At 34.6% G+C, this 14,476-nt stretch overlaps 2 protein-coding genes across 4 annotated transcripts; one reads left to right on the forward strand and one right to left on the reverse strand.

The window, feature by feature from the left end:
• The first annotated feature begins 626 nt into the window (after positions 1-626).
• On the forward strand, positions 627-8,906 carry LOC140040888 (deoxyribonuclease-1-like). Of its 3 annotated transcripts, XM_072087150.1 has the most exons (11): positions 650-706; positions 2,905-3,064; positions 3,566-3,654; positions 4,047-4,130; positions 4,259-4,374; positions 4,917-5,029; positions 5,464-5,618; positions 5,893-5,989; positions 6,320-6,375; positions 6,581-6,641; positions 8,740-8,906. In XM_072087150.1, exons 2-10 carry the CDS (start codon positions 2,909-2,911, stop codon positions 6,600-6,602), a joined length of 888 nt encoding a protein of 295 aa, XP_071943251.1. In that variant the 5' UTR covers positions 650-706; positions 2,905-2,908; the 3' UTR covers positions 6,603-6,641; positions 8,740-8,906. The 3 variants fall into 3 exon arrangements, with proteins under 3 accessions (XP_071943250.1, XP_071943251.1, XP_071943249.1); XM_072087149.1 differs by lacking the exon at positions 8,740-8,906 and having other exon boundaries at positions 627-706; positions 2,908-3,064; positions 6,581-8,006; XM_072087148.1 differs by lacking the exon at positions 8,740-8,906 and having other exon boundaries at positions 6,581-8,006.
• Positions 8,907-8,925: 19 nt separating this feature from the next.
• On the reverse strand, positions 8,926-12,508 carry LOC140040890 (uncharacterized). The gene is made up of 4 exons (XM_072087151.1): positions 12,392-12,508; positions 11,233-11,529; positions 10,792-11,081; positions 8,926-10,187 (listed from the first exon to the last, which is right to left on the reverse strand). Exons 2-4 carry the CDS (start codon positions 11,321-11,323, stop codon positions 9,753-9,755), a joined length of 816 nt encoding a protein of 271 aa, XP_071943252.1. The 5' UTR covers positions 11,324-11,529; positions 12,392-12,508; the 3' UTR covers positions 8,926-9,752.
• Between the last annotated feature and the right edge of the window lie 1,968 nt (positions 12,509-14,476).

A 14,476-nucleotide genomic window follows, 5' to 3' on the forward strand; every position in this document is an offset into this window, starting at 1 on the left:
TAAATAAATTTCAATGGTCTTTCTGGCAGGTTAAATGAAGCATATGACGGTGCTACTTCTATGTGTAAATACATATTACGTGAATTTTGCACGTGTCTTGCACAGTGGCGTAACGCAGAGGCCTGACGCCTCTGGTTTAGGAACTGAGGAGACCCTTCCAACGCTGGAGGCCTCTGGCGTTTTATACTTTTCGGCATATTTTAATTCCTGTTTTTTCCTCTGGGCACTGCTCATCCCCCATAAGCTCCGGGGCCCCTGGGTTTAGCCAGCAGTGAGCGCTCATAGCCGTTACGCCACTGGTCTTGTACACCCGCGGCGCACAAGCATTTGGTGCGACACTTATTCAACTGCAGAGCTCAATTAACTTATCTGTTAGGCCTATATACTCTATGAGTTCTTCTCAGGCGCGTTAACGGTCTTAAATTGACCATCTTTATAATTTAAAGTATGGACGATTGAAGATATAACTCATTGACATTTACTTGTTAGACACGCCTACCCGTCTTCGACCATCAACTTATAAGTCGGCTTGGCAGGCATGGAATGTCATATCACAAATCCCATTGGATGGAGATATTACGTAGCATTTATGATTGACAGGTCGAGTACATTCCGTAGACGCTATACTGTATAAACTCACATTAATAGTAGTCTGCTGTCCAACAACATTCGATTCCAGGTAATAGACGACTCAATCGACACAAACGTAAGTAAGCCCAAAGATAGTGTAGTAGACATAAGTACAACATGAAATTGATAGGCGTATACGTATGTATTTTGCTTAGCACGGTATCAATTATCTATTTATGTATCATGTAATCTATCATGCCCTGTCAATATATTGGTTGTTTAAGACCAATAACACAGTAGAATCATAATCGTAATTTTAAGTAGTTATGGAGTCATACAAATTATTTTTGTATACAGGTAAAAACATTTTTTCCCCCCACAAACTATCACGTATGATTCAACACTCTTTGCGATGAAAGGGAGAGAGCATTTTTAATTATATTCAATATATATTCTGTATACCAATAAACACAATTAGAATTGTAATTTTTAGCAGACAATTATGGTAAAATACACCAATTATTTTTGTATACAGGTCAAAATAAAAAAAAAAACTTCACAAACTATTACAAATGATTCAAAATTCTTTGCGATGGAAGGAAGGCAGAAATTCTCTAATTACCTTCTTAATTTGGTTTTAGTTGTTTTATTGTCTAATATAGTTTTACAAATAATAACTATTCATTTGATTCTAGGATGTAGAGCCCTTATAATCATCAATAAAAAGTATATTTAATTTTACAATAGAAGTGTTACGCAAAGAGTTAAACGTAGTATTTGTGAATTGCCCTTGTTATAATATTTGGTATTAAGCTATATTATAATGTAATTGTATAGTATGTGTAGTTCAAATTACCAATATAATAATGGTCCGAAAATGATTTGTATTAAATTAATAATGCATACAGAACTACGAGGGAGGTAAAACAACCGTTGCAGATAATAACAACTGATCTCTTAGTTGAATTGATAATTGAGGCATATCATACACGTCTTTGATGACAATGATTGTCAAAGCAGATGGTTAAAGATGATGTTTAAAGAAGCAATATTTTTTTAATAATTGGGGTGGTATTAAGTTCATGCTTTGGTTGTCTTTAATGTCAAACAGTCATAATAAATAGAACCAGTCAAAACAAGCAGGTGGAACCTGACATTATTGATATCATAATACTGCGCATGCGTAGGTAGATTATGTGAAATATTTTTAGGCATTAGCTTGTTACAAAAACATACAAAAACGAAAGCGATGCCTTTTGATTCAGGATTCCAATTATTACCCAAACGCATCAATTGTAATCAAAGCTAATTTAAATGCGACCATTTCTGATACAAATACGGATATTTGTCAAATTCATTTCAATGTTTTTCAGCCCCTTTTCTTTACACACGTATATGCATAATATCAAACTTTCAACCAATCAGCATCAAGGGTTGATCCTCCGGAAGGTTCGAGTGACTGAAATGGAAAGTTAATTTATTATTTCAAACAAAAAAAGAGTGTTTTGTAGTTAGAACGTCTATTTCTTCTCTTTATTGTAAACTACTATTATTATAGGCCTAATAGGAGGAAGATTCTATAATGTAATCTCTTCGTAGGGCCCTCGTAGGGGTACTGCGCAAATGGCATGTGAATATTAAACGACATCACTTGAAGAAATATTGTCAAGCGGGGAGCGCCTTATCGTTCGTACAATAAATGAACGTTATTGAAAAAGAGCTGTTTACAAATTAATCAAACATTTAAATTACTCTGTAACAGATATCAAATAACAATAATTATTATATGAAGAAATCACACTGACAATGTGATGGTGTACAGCAGGATCGACAGATGTGATGACACCCGTAGATAGCTAACGTTTAAGTTGTGATTTTAGTTTACCTGTAATGGAAATAAGTGTCCATCCACTCAGCTGACAGTCAACACTAGAAATAGACATGGTATAAATAACAATGAGTGGAAGGCAGAAAGTTCGGTGAATAGGCATACCTATTAAGACAATCAACATATGGACCAAATATCGCAAGGTGATCATCAGGAGTCGCCATGCTATTTTTAGCCAATAAGATTGTTTAATCCATTGATAACCATTCATCGTATTGGTATAAAGTTTGAGTTTCTCGACGTTTCGATCGGAATAGGACTTTCTGCATTCTCATTCCTGAGGACGATCAAAGCATATTGATCGAAACGTCGAGAAACTCAACAGTTCTTTTCAGAACTAATAGGCCTATACGTGGTGTACCGCATAGGTCTACGTTATATCAACATTTGATTTCACCATGCAAACCTTCAAACAATACATTCATCGTATGTTTACATTCTTATAGAAGTATGACGTCATTAAAGTTGGTTATGGTTGTCTTGTGTTTGGCGGGAGTTTTGAATGCTGGGTTTGCGTTAGACGGTCTTGACATTGCTGCCTTCAACGTTCAAACATTCGGAAAAGGTACAATGAGGAAGCCAGATGTAGTAGATGTACTGGTAAAGGTAAGTTAGATTTATTTACTTATGTGAGATATAAATAACGACTATCTATTCGCTAATTGCGGGATGCGAAACGAAGTTTTGACCAATTACAAGTTCAGATTATCCATGGCTTGGTGACAGGTCGAATTACTTGGCGTTGCGTCCTAAGTGGGAACCAAGCTAATTCGTGGTGGGAGTTTTCATTACAATTTTTGAGATTTGTCCTTTTTTTTAGGTAATGATAGCAATTATAGTACCATCTGTTTCATTTGCTTTGAGCTGTTTTCTTCGTATCGCTATATGCACATGTGGAAACCACCGCCCGACCTTTTTTTAAAGCTTGGTTCCCACTTGGATACAACGCAATGACGTAGACGCAACGCAAGCGAGTTTACCAATGACAAGCGACAGTTCAAATAGTCTATCGTTTGTGATTGGTCAAATATATTATGCGTCCCACACTGAACTACAATTAGTGTACTAAACTTGCTAAAAGTAACTGCACTATTATTCCTTTTTTAGATCATCAACCGGTATGACGTCATTTTGTTACAAGAAATCAGAGACCTATCAGGACAAGCAATTGAACAATTACTTGAGGAAGTTAATGAGTAAGAATCGATTAATAGATACACACACACAGGGACGAACTAATTGTATTACCGCTAAATATATAATATAACCCACATAATATGTGCACTGGCTTATTATTATAGTTTGCCAATAAAATAGGCCTACTTGCTTTGTTTGTTTTTTTAGAATGATAGCGCCTAAATTTTTCAAATTATTATTTTGAATTTTTCGGCGTAAATTGGTATATACTTACAAACCATGCCTATTAAAATTCAATAAAATCGGTTTATTAATAACTTCACAAATAAAAGAAAGAAAAATTTGTATTTTTTTAACATTGGCCGAAATATCAACTTGCGCCCTCTGTGGCAATATTTTGCCAAGTACTTCACTCAGTTTCTGAGCCCTTTCATTACTATGTTTTTCATAGAGATGCTGACGATCCATATGACTACATTATTAGCTCACGAGTTGGTCACACAACATCAAAGGAGCAGTATGCGTTTCTGTACAGGTAACTTATTCTTTAATTATTCAAATGTATTCAATAAAGCTTCAAGAAATTAAGAGAAAAGAAAGAAAAATAATACACTCAATATATATATATATATAAAAATACTACCTCCTATTTTGTTTTTGCAGGTCAGATGAGGTTGAAGTAATAGACAGTTACGAGTATGACGATGGAGATGAATCGATTGGAGTTGACTTATTCGAAAGGGAACCATTTATTGTTCGTTTCCACTGCGATGAGACACGTAAGTAAATCAATTAAAGATGTCCCAAAAACATGAAAAATGAAGATTAATAAAATCAGATTTTGACTAGGCTATTCTGTAGGTTTAAAAAAAACAGTAATCAATTCTTATAAAAAGACAAACAAATGGTTAAATTCAATCAAAAACACATTGGCTGGCAGCCAATTTGACTATTTTTTTTTAAAACTACAGTTTCTTTCAAGCAAAATAAACCAATTTTTGGTCAAAGTGGATAAAATGGCATATTAAAAAAATAAAATTGGAACAATTATTTTTTCAGGGGGACAATATATCTTTAAAAGTAAATTTTCAATTATTTACTTGTAAGCATTGTTAATAAAATATTAATTAGTCCTATTTTTTAAAATTAGTATTTCTCCATAAAAATATATTTGACTTTAATGTCATCTATTTTGGAAGTGTTCAAGATACATTTATATATTATGAAATGATATTATGATCTACGCACACCCAAAAATCAGAATATTAAAGAAATTTTAGATTTCTCCAAACAATAAGTGGTAATGTTTATTTTCCAATAGTTGTAAAGGATTTCGTCATTGTCGGTATTCATACGAAACCAGCCAACGCTGTCAATGAAATCGATCGTCTTGTCGATGTTTACGACGATATCGTAGACCGATGGGAAATTGACGTGAGTAGTACCAATACTTTACAATTTATTATTATTTAATTGTTAGCTAATTTGTTCAAGAGATTAAATTTATTTTCCAAATTGCAAAAATTATTTGATGAAATAAATTGTTAAAATAAAGCAAAAATGGAGGGAAAACCCCAAAAGAGCAAAGCTCGTTTTTATGGCTACCGTTTACATATAAAACGGACAATGACATTAAAAACATGACAACGACAGGACTATGCATAAACAAATCAGACAATTTCTTACACAAGGCAAATATAGGCTAACTTATTGGTAAAATAAGAAGGTAACGCACATTATAGATGTTTGTATAGGCCTATATATGATAAAACACAGAATTGTAACTTAAGTTCGAAACATTTAGCTAATGACCAATAATTATATTTTAATACATTAATTATATTACTGCATTTATTATATGAATATAGGAGGTTTTGTTTGCTGGCGACATGAACGCCGATTGTAATTACGTACCAGCAAGTAGCTGGCCTACAATTCGTCTTCGTAGTGACGACAGGTTTGAATGGCTGATAGACGACGGCGTAGATACGACAACGGGTAGCACAGATTGTGCGTATGACAGGTATGGTGAATATACTAGGCCTAAAGCTCTGTCCACACTATCACTATGTGACAACAAAATGTGCCCATATATGGACATGATAATGTCATATCACTACATATTTGGTCATATCACTACCATATTTTGGCACATCACACTTTTTTTGTCAAACTAGTTTTATAGTGTGGACAGAGCTTAATGTAGGGCGTTGATAGAGGCACTATGAATATCGTTCCATGATTATTGGAGTGAGTATGTATGTATATGTATGAGTAATTGTTTATACCTTCTTCAGATTTGTAACGGCCGGTGACGAACTCGACAATGGCATTCGAGAAGGTAGCGTTAAAGTGTTTGATTATGACGAGGCCTATAATCTGAGCGATGATCTGGTATGTATACCACAACATAGGCCCTATTCTCAATTATAGGCTACTCCGTTGTTAGTAGCCTACTAATGTCACGGAGTCGGCAAAGCGTCCCCCAGGTTTAAGATTGATTCACAGAATGCAACGCAAGCGAATTGACCAATCACAAGGAACGGTTCAAATAATCCATCGCTTGGATTGGTTAATTCGCTTACGTTACGGCTTACGTCTTTCCGTTGCGTTCTATTGGGCGAGAACCAAGCTTTACGCGAAAATTAGTCCAATTTCAAATGTCTACCGTACTTCAACATAACGCCTTCATAATATTTTGTTTAAATGTTTTGTTTTAAATAGATGGATGATGTCAGCGACCATTTTCCAATTGAGTTGGAGCTTCTTCCTGATCCAAAGTAGGAATACTATATATAACTCACTCTCACAACAATAACAACATTTATTTATGGAACATTTTGTCTAATTAAGTATTATTTCAATTCCCATCTAATGCATGCATGCACAATATTGGTATATGAATCAAATACCAATATAACCTTTCTACCCAATCTCACTCCTTTTCTCTGTCTTTAAGCTTTTTTCTTTCTTTCCTTTGTTTAGATATCCTAATGACGAGTTATAAAACAGAAGCAAAGCAATTCCCAGAGAGTCCAGATCCACAGTAGGTTTTTATTTCATACCAGCCATAGTGTAAACGACACACCATCTTTCATCATTTAAGTGTGTACATCTGTATTTATCTACAGTATTTATATTTTCTTAAGCTCTGTGTACACTATCAAACTAGTTTGATGTGCCCAAATATGGTAGTGATATTCCCAAATATGGTAATGATATGACATCATCATGTTCATATATGGGCACATGGGTCTCAAGACAAACTGTACTTTGCATCACTACTACAGGTATAAAGAATTAATTAAATCAAAGGCTACTATAAAAAGGCTATTTCCCTGTTCTGTATTCCCTTTATTAGGCCTATAGAATATGTAGATAGGCCTACCTATTGGGGAGGATACAATGTGTTGATTTATACAGCTTTAATTCCACGAATTAAACATGCAACCCTAACAAAATTGAAAAAACATAGTTTTAAAACTTACGAATTAGTTAGCCATTGTATAGCCTAAGTTCAGGACATACCTTTTGGGTACTGGGTAACGTACAGCTTCTGATCTTCACATGGTGTTTGTGTATCTTCTACATCTATTTACGACGCTTGTACAAAACAAATTCGATTAAGAATAAAGGTACTACGATTTTAATACACGCCATTTGTCATAGTTCCAACAAAATTACAACGCTTTTTGAGATAATCGTACAGACCTACTCAGTGTAACCTCACACCATTATTCAATAGTGCGCATCCCCCGCGCACTAAGAGAGTTTATTCAAATATAATTATTTTTTTTATACTGCTTATTTTTCATTTCGTTGTAGTATTAAATTATAAATAAAAAATAACCGCTCTAGGCTAAAATAAATATTTGTTTATATTTTCCATACATATCGTTTCTTTATTGTTTTAGTAAAATATCTTTTAAAAAGAAAAATGTTAATTAGGCTACGTTATTATGTAAAGTACTTCAACATTTCTGAAATAAATTAGTTAGGACGAGGACATAACAATTCCAACACGGTTGTCTCATTAACGTTAAATATGTAGCTAAAGCGTGGTTCCCACTAGCGACGCAACGCAAGGACGTAAAGCAACGCAAGTGAATTGACCAATCACAAGCGATGGCTTATTCGCTTGTGATTGCAAACTGTCTATAACTTCGCTTGTCATTGGTTAAAACGCTTGCGTTGCGTTTACGTCCTTGCGTTACGTTCTAGTGGGAACCAAGCTTTATACTGCAGCTTAAACTGCGATTATTTTGGGAGAGATTTTGAATTTTCCATTTTTAAAAAAATTTATAATTAGAGGTTTGCAATATTATTATACCTTCACTTGAAGGTGAGTTTGAGATATGTTTGCACATTGTTTTTTTTATAATGCATTACAACAAATAAACTTTTATTTAGATTTACGTCTATGTTGTGTGTTTCTTCAGGAGTTGCCGTAAGTAATGTACGAAGAAAACTCTAAAACCTTATCTACACTATCAAACTTCATGTGACAAAAAATGTGATGTGCTCATATATTGACATGATGATGTCATATCACTACCGTATTTTTTAAATGTGATGTGCCCATATATGGACATGATGATGTCATATCACTACCGTATTTTTACTCAGGGTACCCGAGTCTAGGACTCTCTCATCTTCTCCTCTTCCATCCGACACTATTACGGTAAAAAGTGCGATTTATAAAGTACTACTCCTCCCTTAGTCGTTGTAGTATTGAGCTGGGATTTGGCATGAAAATACTACAGGGCCGGGACATGTCCTCGGATTTTTTATTTTCAAACAGGATGCAGCCATATGACGTCTCGAAGATGGTACCGTATAAACTATTTGGTAGCGAGGTTATTGATGTGCATGTGACGTCACATCCCGTCTTATGACGTCATTACAGCTTCTTTCTGTACCCCGAGTATCGCACATTCGTGCTTGTTTTGGGAATAACACTACCATATTTGGGCACATCACACTTTTTTGTCAAACTAGTTTGATAGTGTAGACTTGTTTGGTTGTTGTCAACTCCCGCCCTAATTTCACCCAAACTGTTTTATTGCAATACTTATAAAATGATGTCAATAATTGCAACATGCAATAACACTGAATATACTGTATGCATTTCGTTTACAATTTAGGTTGATTTGTTCACGTTATTAATACAATGACCATTTGACGTTTGCTACGTATGGCGCCTCATACAAGTATACGTTTTGCAGCGTATGGCGCCCCATACATTAAGGCTTTTTAATACCTCTTTTCATGAGTCAGTGTTATGCTGGTAAGTAAAATAACGCTATATAGTATAAAAAACAAGTGACAACTTTAATTACAGTCTATGTACATTTATTTTTTCTCTTTATATTCATAAGACAAATCTGTACACAATTACCAGACAATGGGATACTTCATCTAATCTAAATATAATATAAGGGGGGGGGGGGGGGGTGTACTATTAAAAAATACATTGATATGTATATACGAAAATTACCTTTGTATGACCAGCAGGTAATATGTTTTTGTTTATATATTTTACATTAAATGTGATTTAGATGGCTATTTACAAGCAGCATAGGAACAGTATAAATATAAAAATGCAATGACAGTTAATATAGATTTTTTCTAATTTTTACTTTAAATGTTGGTTTACTAAACAAAAAAACCCGTATATAAATAGTATACAAATACGGTACATCACCATTAACCAAAAACGTTTCCATCAAATTGGCATAATTGAGTCACATGTACAGTATTCAAACAAATATTAACTATCATTTTTATTTACATTAGATATTTATAAAGTTGAACTTTGAAACCAAATTGATTTGATAATTTGATTATATTGAGTATTTTTAAAACTAGTAACAATAAAAAAGGTAAAATATATACCAAGATTTCATTTAAAAAACTACATATAGGTTTGTTGATAAAAAACAACACCAATTGTATCACGATGTAATATAGATTTTGAACATATTAGTGTTACAAGTACTTGAATCTACACTTATTACCAAATGGCTTATGCATATTGTTAATACATTACCATAATATCAGATATCCACGAACATAAACTTTTATAAGCGTCTATATACAGCTTAAGATTAAGAAACCTTTACAAGGTTGGTTTAAATAATAAAATAAAAAAAAACATTTACTTTTTAGCAAAACTTTCAACGAGCCTGGCACGCATGTCCGCCGCAAGCTGGCTCATCTCTTCAATTTTCTTTCGTAGTCTCTCATTCTCGGTCACCAAAAATTCAGCTTTCTTTTCCATGTCTTTCTCTTTGTGCTTGCGATTCTGCCGGCTTCGTTTAGACGCTACGTTGTTTTTGTCGCGTCTCTTGCGGTATTTAAAGTAGTTGCTATCGTCCTCATCCTCTTCATCTGAATTTGATGATGTCGATGAAAGAGGCCGTTTACGGCTAACTTTCTGTTGTTGCGTAGTCGAGGGGATGCTGATATCTGGTACAATAGAGGAGCTGGCCTCGGTACCAGAATCAATATTCGTTGTTATTGGTAAATCGTTTTCTATCTCTTCTGCGGTTTCGTTTGATACAGTCTGTGCAAAAGTTGGACTAACCTCCTCCTGTGAAGTATAATAAATTAAACAATTAGTTTTTAAAGTGGATTAAAACAAATAATTAATAAAACATCTTATAAAAAAACAAAAAAAAACATATATATATATAAAAAAAGATATACCATTCATGTTAATTTCATCTTTAGAAAGTAAGTTCCTTCTAAAGAACTTCTATTTATATCCATTAATAATTCATTTATTCCCATTACATACTATTGTGCAATATTACTTGACCTTTGACCAGGGTTGCATCACCCACACCTTTTGTTTGTATACAGAACTATCAGTGTATTCAATTTACATAGTACTGTATTTGCAATGATTGTGCAATAATTCTATGCCAGAATAAGCAACCAATTGGAAAGCACTATAACAATTACATCATTTCCTAAGCCACTTATTGGTTAAATAGGTTGATATAAATGCATGAACATGAATACAGTGGAATATTAATATCCTTATATGGAAATATAGATCCTTATATGGAAATACAAACTTCTAATCCAGGGTAACAGACAGAAAATCCAGGTAAATTACTATATTTCTTTTTTTGATTAATAGGAAAATTGTTAAAACTCTTAGATAGGTCATTATTTAAAAAAAAACTTACATTAGTGAGTGAATTGAGCAGGTTTGATAGGTCCATATAGGAGTCAAAGAAATGTTCCACACCATTGATAGGCTCTGCTGGGCTAAGCTCAACCTCGCTGACATACGCGGACGAGTTCTCAAGGTTTTCGTCCACTTTGTTTGGGAGATCAAAGGCAAAATCTGCTGGGTTTAGCTCAAGCAGGCCCTCAAGTTCTGGAAACAGTTCATTGATGTCCTCACTAGTTGCAGGAGGGTAGTCCGACTCTGCCAGACTGTCAGCTAGGCCGCAGGTAGACAGGTCGGGATCATCTGTTAATGGTTATAACAAACACTGATTTAGACATACATATTAAAGAACAAGTATTCATGTACCAGTTACAAATTTGTGTTTTTAAAGTGTATTATAAACATGACAGTTAAATTTATAATGTAGAATCTTGGAAATGAGTAGGAATCTTACCTGGGTTAAATACTACACTGTGTGGCAGAACAGATCGTTCCGCACAATCCGTTGCCTTCACCCAATCCGCGACGTCTATTGAGGAGATCATTTCCTCCAGGCGCCGGGAGAGGGCTAGGCTTTCGATCTGTGATTGCCCCACAGCATTGTTCGATAATAGCTTCTGACATTGCTTTACTGAAATACATTTTGACGTAATAGAAATAGTTTCAGTACTCTCAACCTCCGTGGTAAATGTAAGTTGCTGTTGTTGGCGAGAAACAACCGACACTTTGTTGTTCTCTGCGGGCTATAGGCCTGTAAAATAAAAAAGGTTAAGAATATTAAGTCTCATCCTCTGACAATGGTTTTATTAACTGTTATACCTACACTCAGTAGCCTACAGTACCTAACATACTACAGTAGGAACGGGATATGACCGGTTGGGCCGCCGACAAGTTGATTCGCCGGTGATTTCTATGAAACGCCCAATAGTGCATGCGTCTTTTACGACATTTCGCGTAGTGATTAGGATGGTGTCCTAGGCCTATAGTTCATACATACAACTGCCGACTGAGGGGCAACATGTTTACGTAATTTTTTGCTAAAAACGATCACTTTCGGTGATGTTTTATATTTTGGAATCTACAAGCCAGATTTTCATAATTATTTCTTTAATTATAATATTTAATAATATATATACTAAAAACCATGATATATAAACTTTTGAATGTACATCGTTAGCCCTAATATAAATAGAACGAGCACCGGCGAAAGTTAACATTTGGCGTTCCATAGAAAATAACGTTTTTCTGGCGGCGGCTCAACTTGTCGGCGGCTCAACTTGGCCTAATCCAATACGAACACCCTTCATAATATCTGAATTTATATTAAAATTGAAGCTCAACCTACTAAACTCTCAGATCAGACGCGAACTAAAATTTCGGCGAGTTCATATACATTATTTAAGCTCATTGAGTGGTAAAATTGGCTCTTCCCTAAATGCTAGGCCACCGCCTACTTTACCGGTACCAATTGGAACAGTCGCCGGCCGCGCGGGTGGTAAGACTGTACTTATTAATATTAGCAAGTTCAGCATCGAGATCGGGCGGGATGAAGAATCACAAAATAATTGATGGAAAATACGCCAACCTAATAGTGCATTAAAATGGTAACTTACTTTTCAAACACAGCCGACTATTGTCTGCCGTGTTTTTCGCAAATGTAGCGGTATCCACCTTTCGATCCAGTTCGATCTTACTCCGTTCCCGTTGCTGTTCGTGTTTGCAATGGCGAACGACTGCAAATCTTGCACTATATTGTGCAATTTGAGCTATTTTTAGCTCGACGTAATGCATAGCAACCAATCATATCTCGTTTGAAAAAGTGATGTAATATTGCACCAATCAGGTTCAGACTTGAGGGTTTAGAAAGCGTAAAAATTGTTTACTCCAGTGAGCATGGATAACAAGTTATACGGTAATTGTAGTGTTTATATATTTAAAATTAACAATTGACTGGTTTAGAAAATTGATTATGTCAGCAATTGATTTGACCCTCTAAATATTACAGAAACTGAGGCCTATCAAATTTCTATTTTTAAGTAGGCCTACTTCAGTAATGTTCAGAAAAGATTACTTAGGGATTTCTACTATTTAGACCTACACTTGTTTATAGGCCTACTAACCGTGATTATCTTTTGCTTGTATATGGCCTACATTAATTTGTTATGTTCAATTTATACTATCTATTAGTTAATATATATCTGACAGTAGAGTGTGGAAAGACAGCCAATTGTACACATTAAACAAAATTACAAATATCAAACGGTTGTAGGCTATTATAAGCAAATTCAGAGATTACAGGTAATAGGTATAGCCATTGTATTTATTATAGGCTAATCTATTTGTTTAATGTCGCATAATATGCAGTGAAGATGAACTGTCACCGAAAGGCCATAACTATATTAAATGATATGGACGTATTATCAGGGAAAAGTGCCTTGGTATTATCAAGCCCATAGCCTGTGCCATTTAAATAGCTTACTGTTATTAGGCCCTATGGGCTCGATTATGCCCCATTTCTTACGGCGTCTCTGAATGCCAAAACTCTGTTCATTTCGGTGGCTTACTGCCTGTATATTATACGTCACGTTTACGCGGTGCATTAGCTTCCTATTATATTAATCAGATGAATCACCAATTTCCTTTTATACATGCCTTGACAAGCTATAAAGTTAGTATGTCACTAAACTGTCGTGGTAAAATATTACTGCATGGAATAGTTGAGCGACTTTTTCAGATCAAATAATAGGCCTATTGCAGTACCGACTGCTCCCCAGTTTTAAGTTAAAAAGCTATATCAGTCAAATAATAAGACTGTATCATTATTGTAACATTATACTATATATTTTGGCACCTTTGGCCTTGCATAGCACTCACTTGAATGGATGTGAAGCTTTGTGAAATTCATCCAGTTTGCCAGTTTTGACTTAATTATACACATATAACACGTAGTCCTATTGGTATATAAGTACTCTAGGCGTTGTTTTCTGTTCTTCTTCTGATGAGAATAGTTTCTCGAATCATGCCTCGCTATAGTTATTTTAACACGTAGTACATGGTAGAACCAATGTAATAATAATATATTTCATTGGACCGTGGTAGAACAACACAAAACAAAACTTAGAATTCGGGTAATATAGTATTATTTAATTTCATTTTCATATCAGACAAGGAATATTATTCTTCCCCAAGATTATACCTTATGACCGGTAGTGGTTCTTTGAAGATGACCAATTGAGTTTACCGGTGACAATGACATGCGGTCTGCTGTTGTTGATGATGAGAGAATTTCCACTATGGGCTCAACGAAACCGAAATATATGCTTAATACATAATATGGGGTTGAAATGCAATCGCTCATAAACTGTTCATCCCTACCACTAAAATAGGCCTATTTGACGTTTGAAATATTAATATAAAAAAACACAAATTGCAGTACATACTGAAAAGGAATTTGATTATTGGGGTAATTTATGTTTAAAAAAACAATATAATCCACATTTAGAGACCCACCCAAGTTGTATTTACATATGCTCTAAAGCCCTGTCTACACTGTCAAACTAGTTGGACAAAAAGTGTGATGTGCCCAAAAATGGCAGTGATATGCTCAAATATGGTAGTGATATGACATCATCATGTCCATATATGGGCACATCACATTGTTTTGTCGCATAAAGTTTGATAGTGTAGACAGAGCTTTA

The sequence above is a fragment of the Antedon mediterranea genome, chromosome 2 (genome assembly GCF_964355755.1).
Source record: "Antedon mediterranea chromosome 2, ecAntMedi1.1, whole genome shotgun sequence".
Lineage (NCBI taxonomy): Eukaryota > Metazoa > Echinodermata > Crinoidea > Comatulida > Antedonidae > Antedon > Antedon mediterranea.

Coding starts and splice junctions, on each gene's coding strand:
- LOC140040888 (XM_072087149.1), top strand. CDS start 2,909: ATGACGTCATTAAAGTTGGTTATGGTTGTCTTGTGTTTGGCGGGAGTT. Junction 3,065..3,565: donor TAGTAGATGTACTGGTAAAG/GTAAGTTAGATT, acceptor TTCCTTTTTTAG/ATCATCAACCGGTATGACGT. Junction 3,655..4,046: donor TTACTTGAGGAAGTTAATGA/GTAAGAATCGAT, acceptor TGTTTTTCATAG/AGATGCTGACGATCCATATG.
- LOC140040890 (XM_072087151.1), bottom strand. CDS start 11,323: ATGATCTCCTCAATAGACGTCGCGGATTGGGTGAAGGCAACGGATTGT. Junction 11,082..11,232: donor CAGTGTAGTATTTAACCCAG/GTAAGATTCCTA, acceptor AACCATTAACAG/ATGATCCCGACCTGTCTACC. Junction 10,188..10,791: donor TGCTCAATTCACTCACTAAT/GTAAGTTTTTTT, acceptor TATACTTCACAG/GAGGAGGTTAGTCCAACTTT.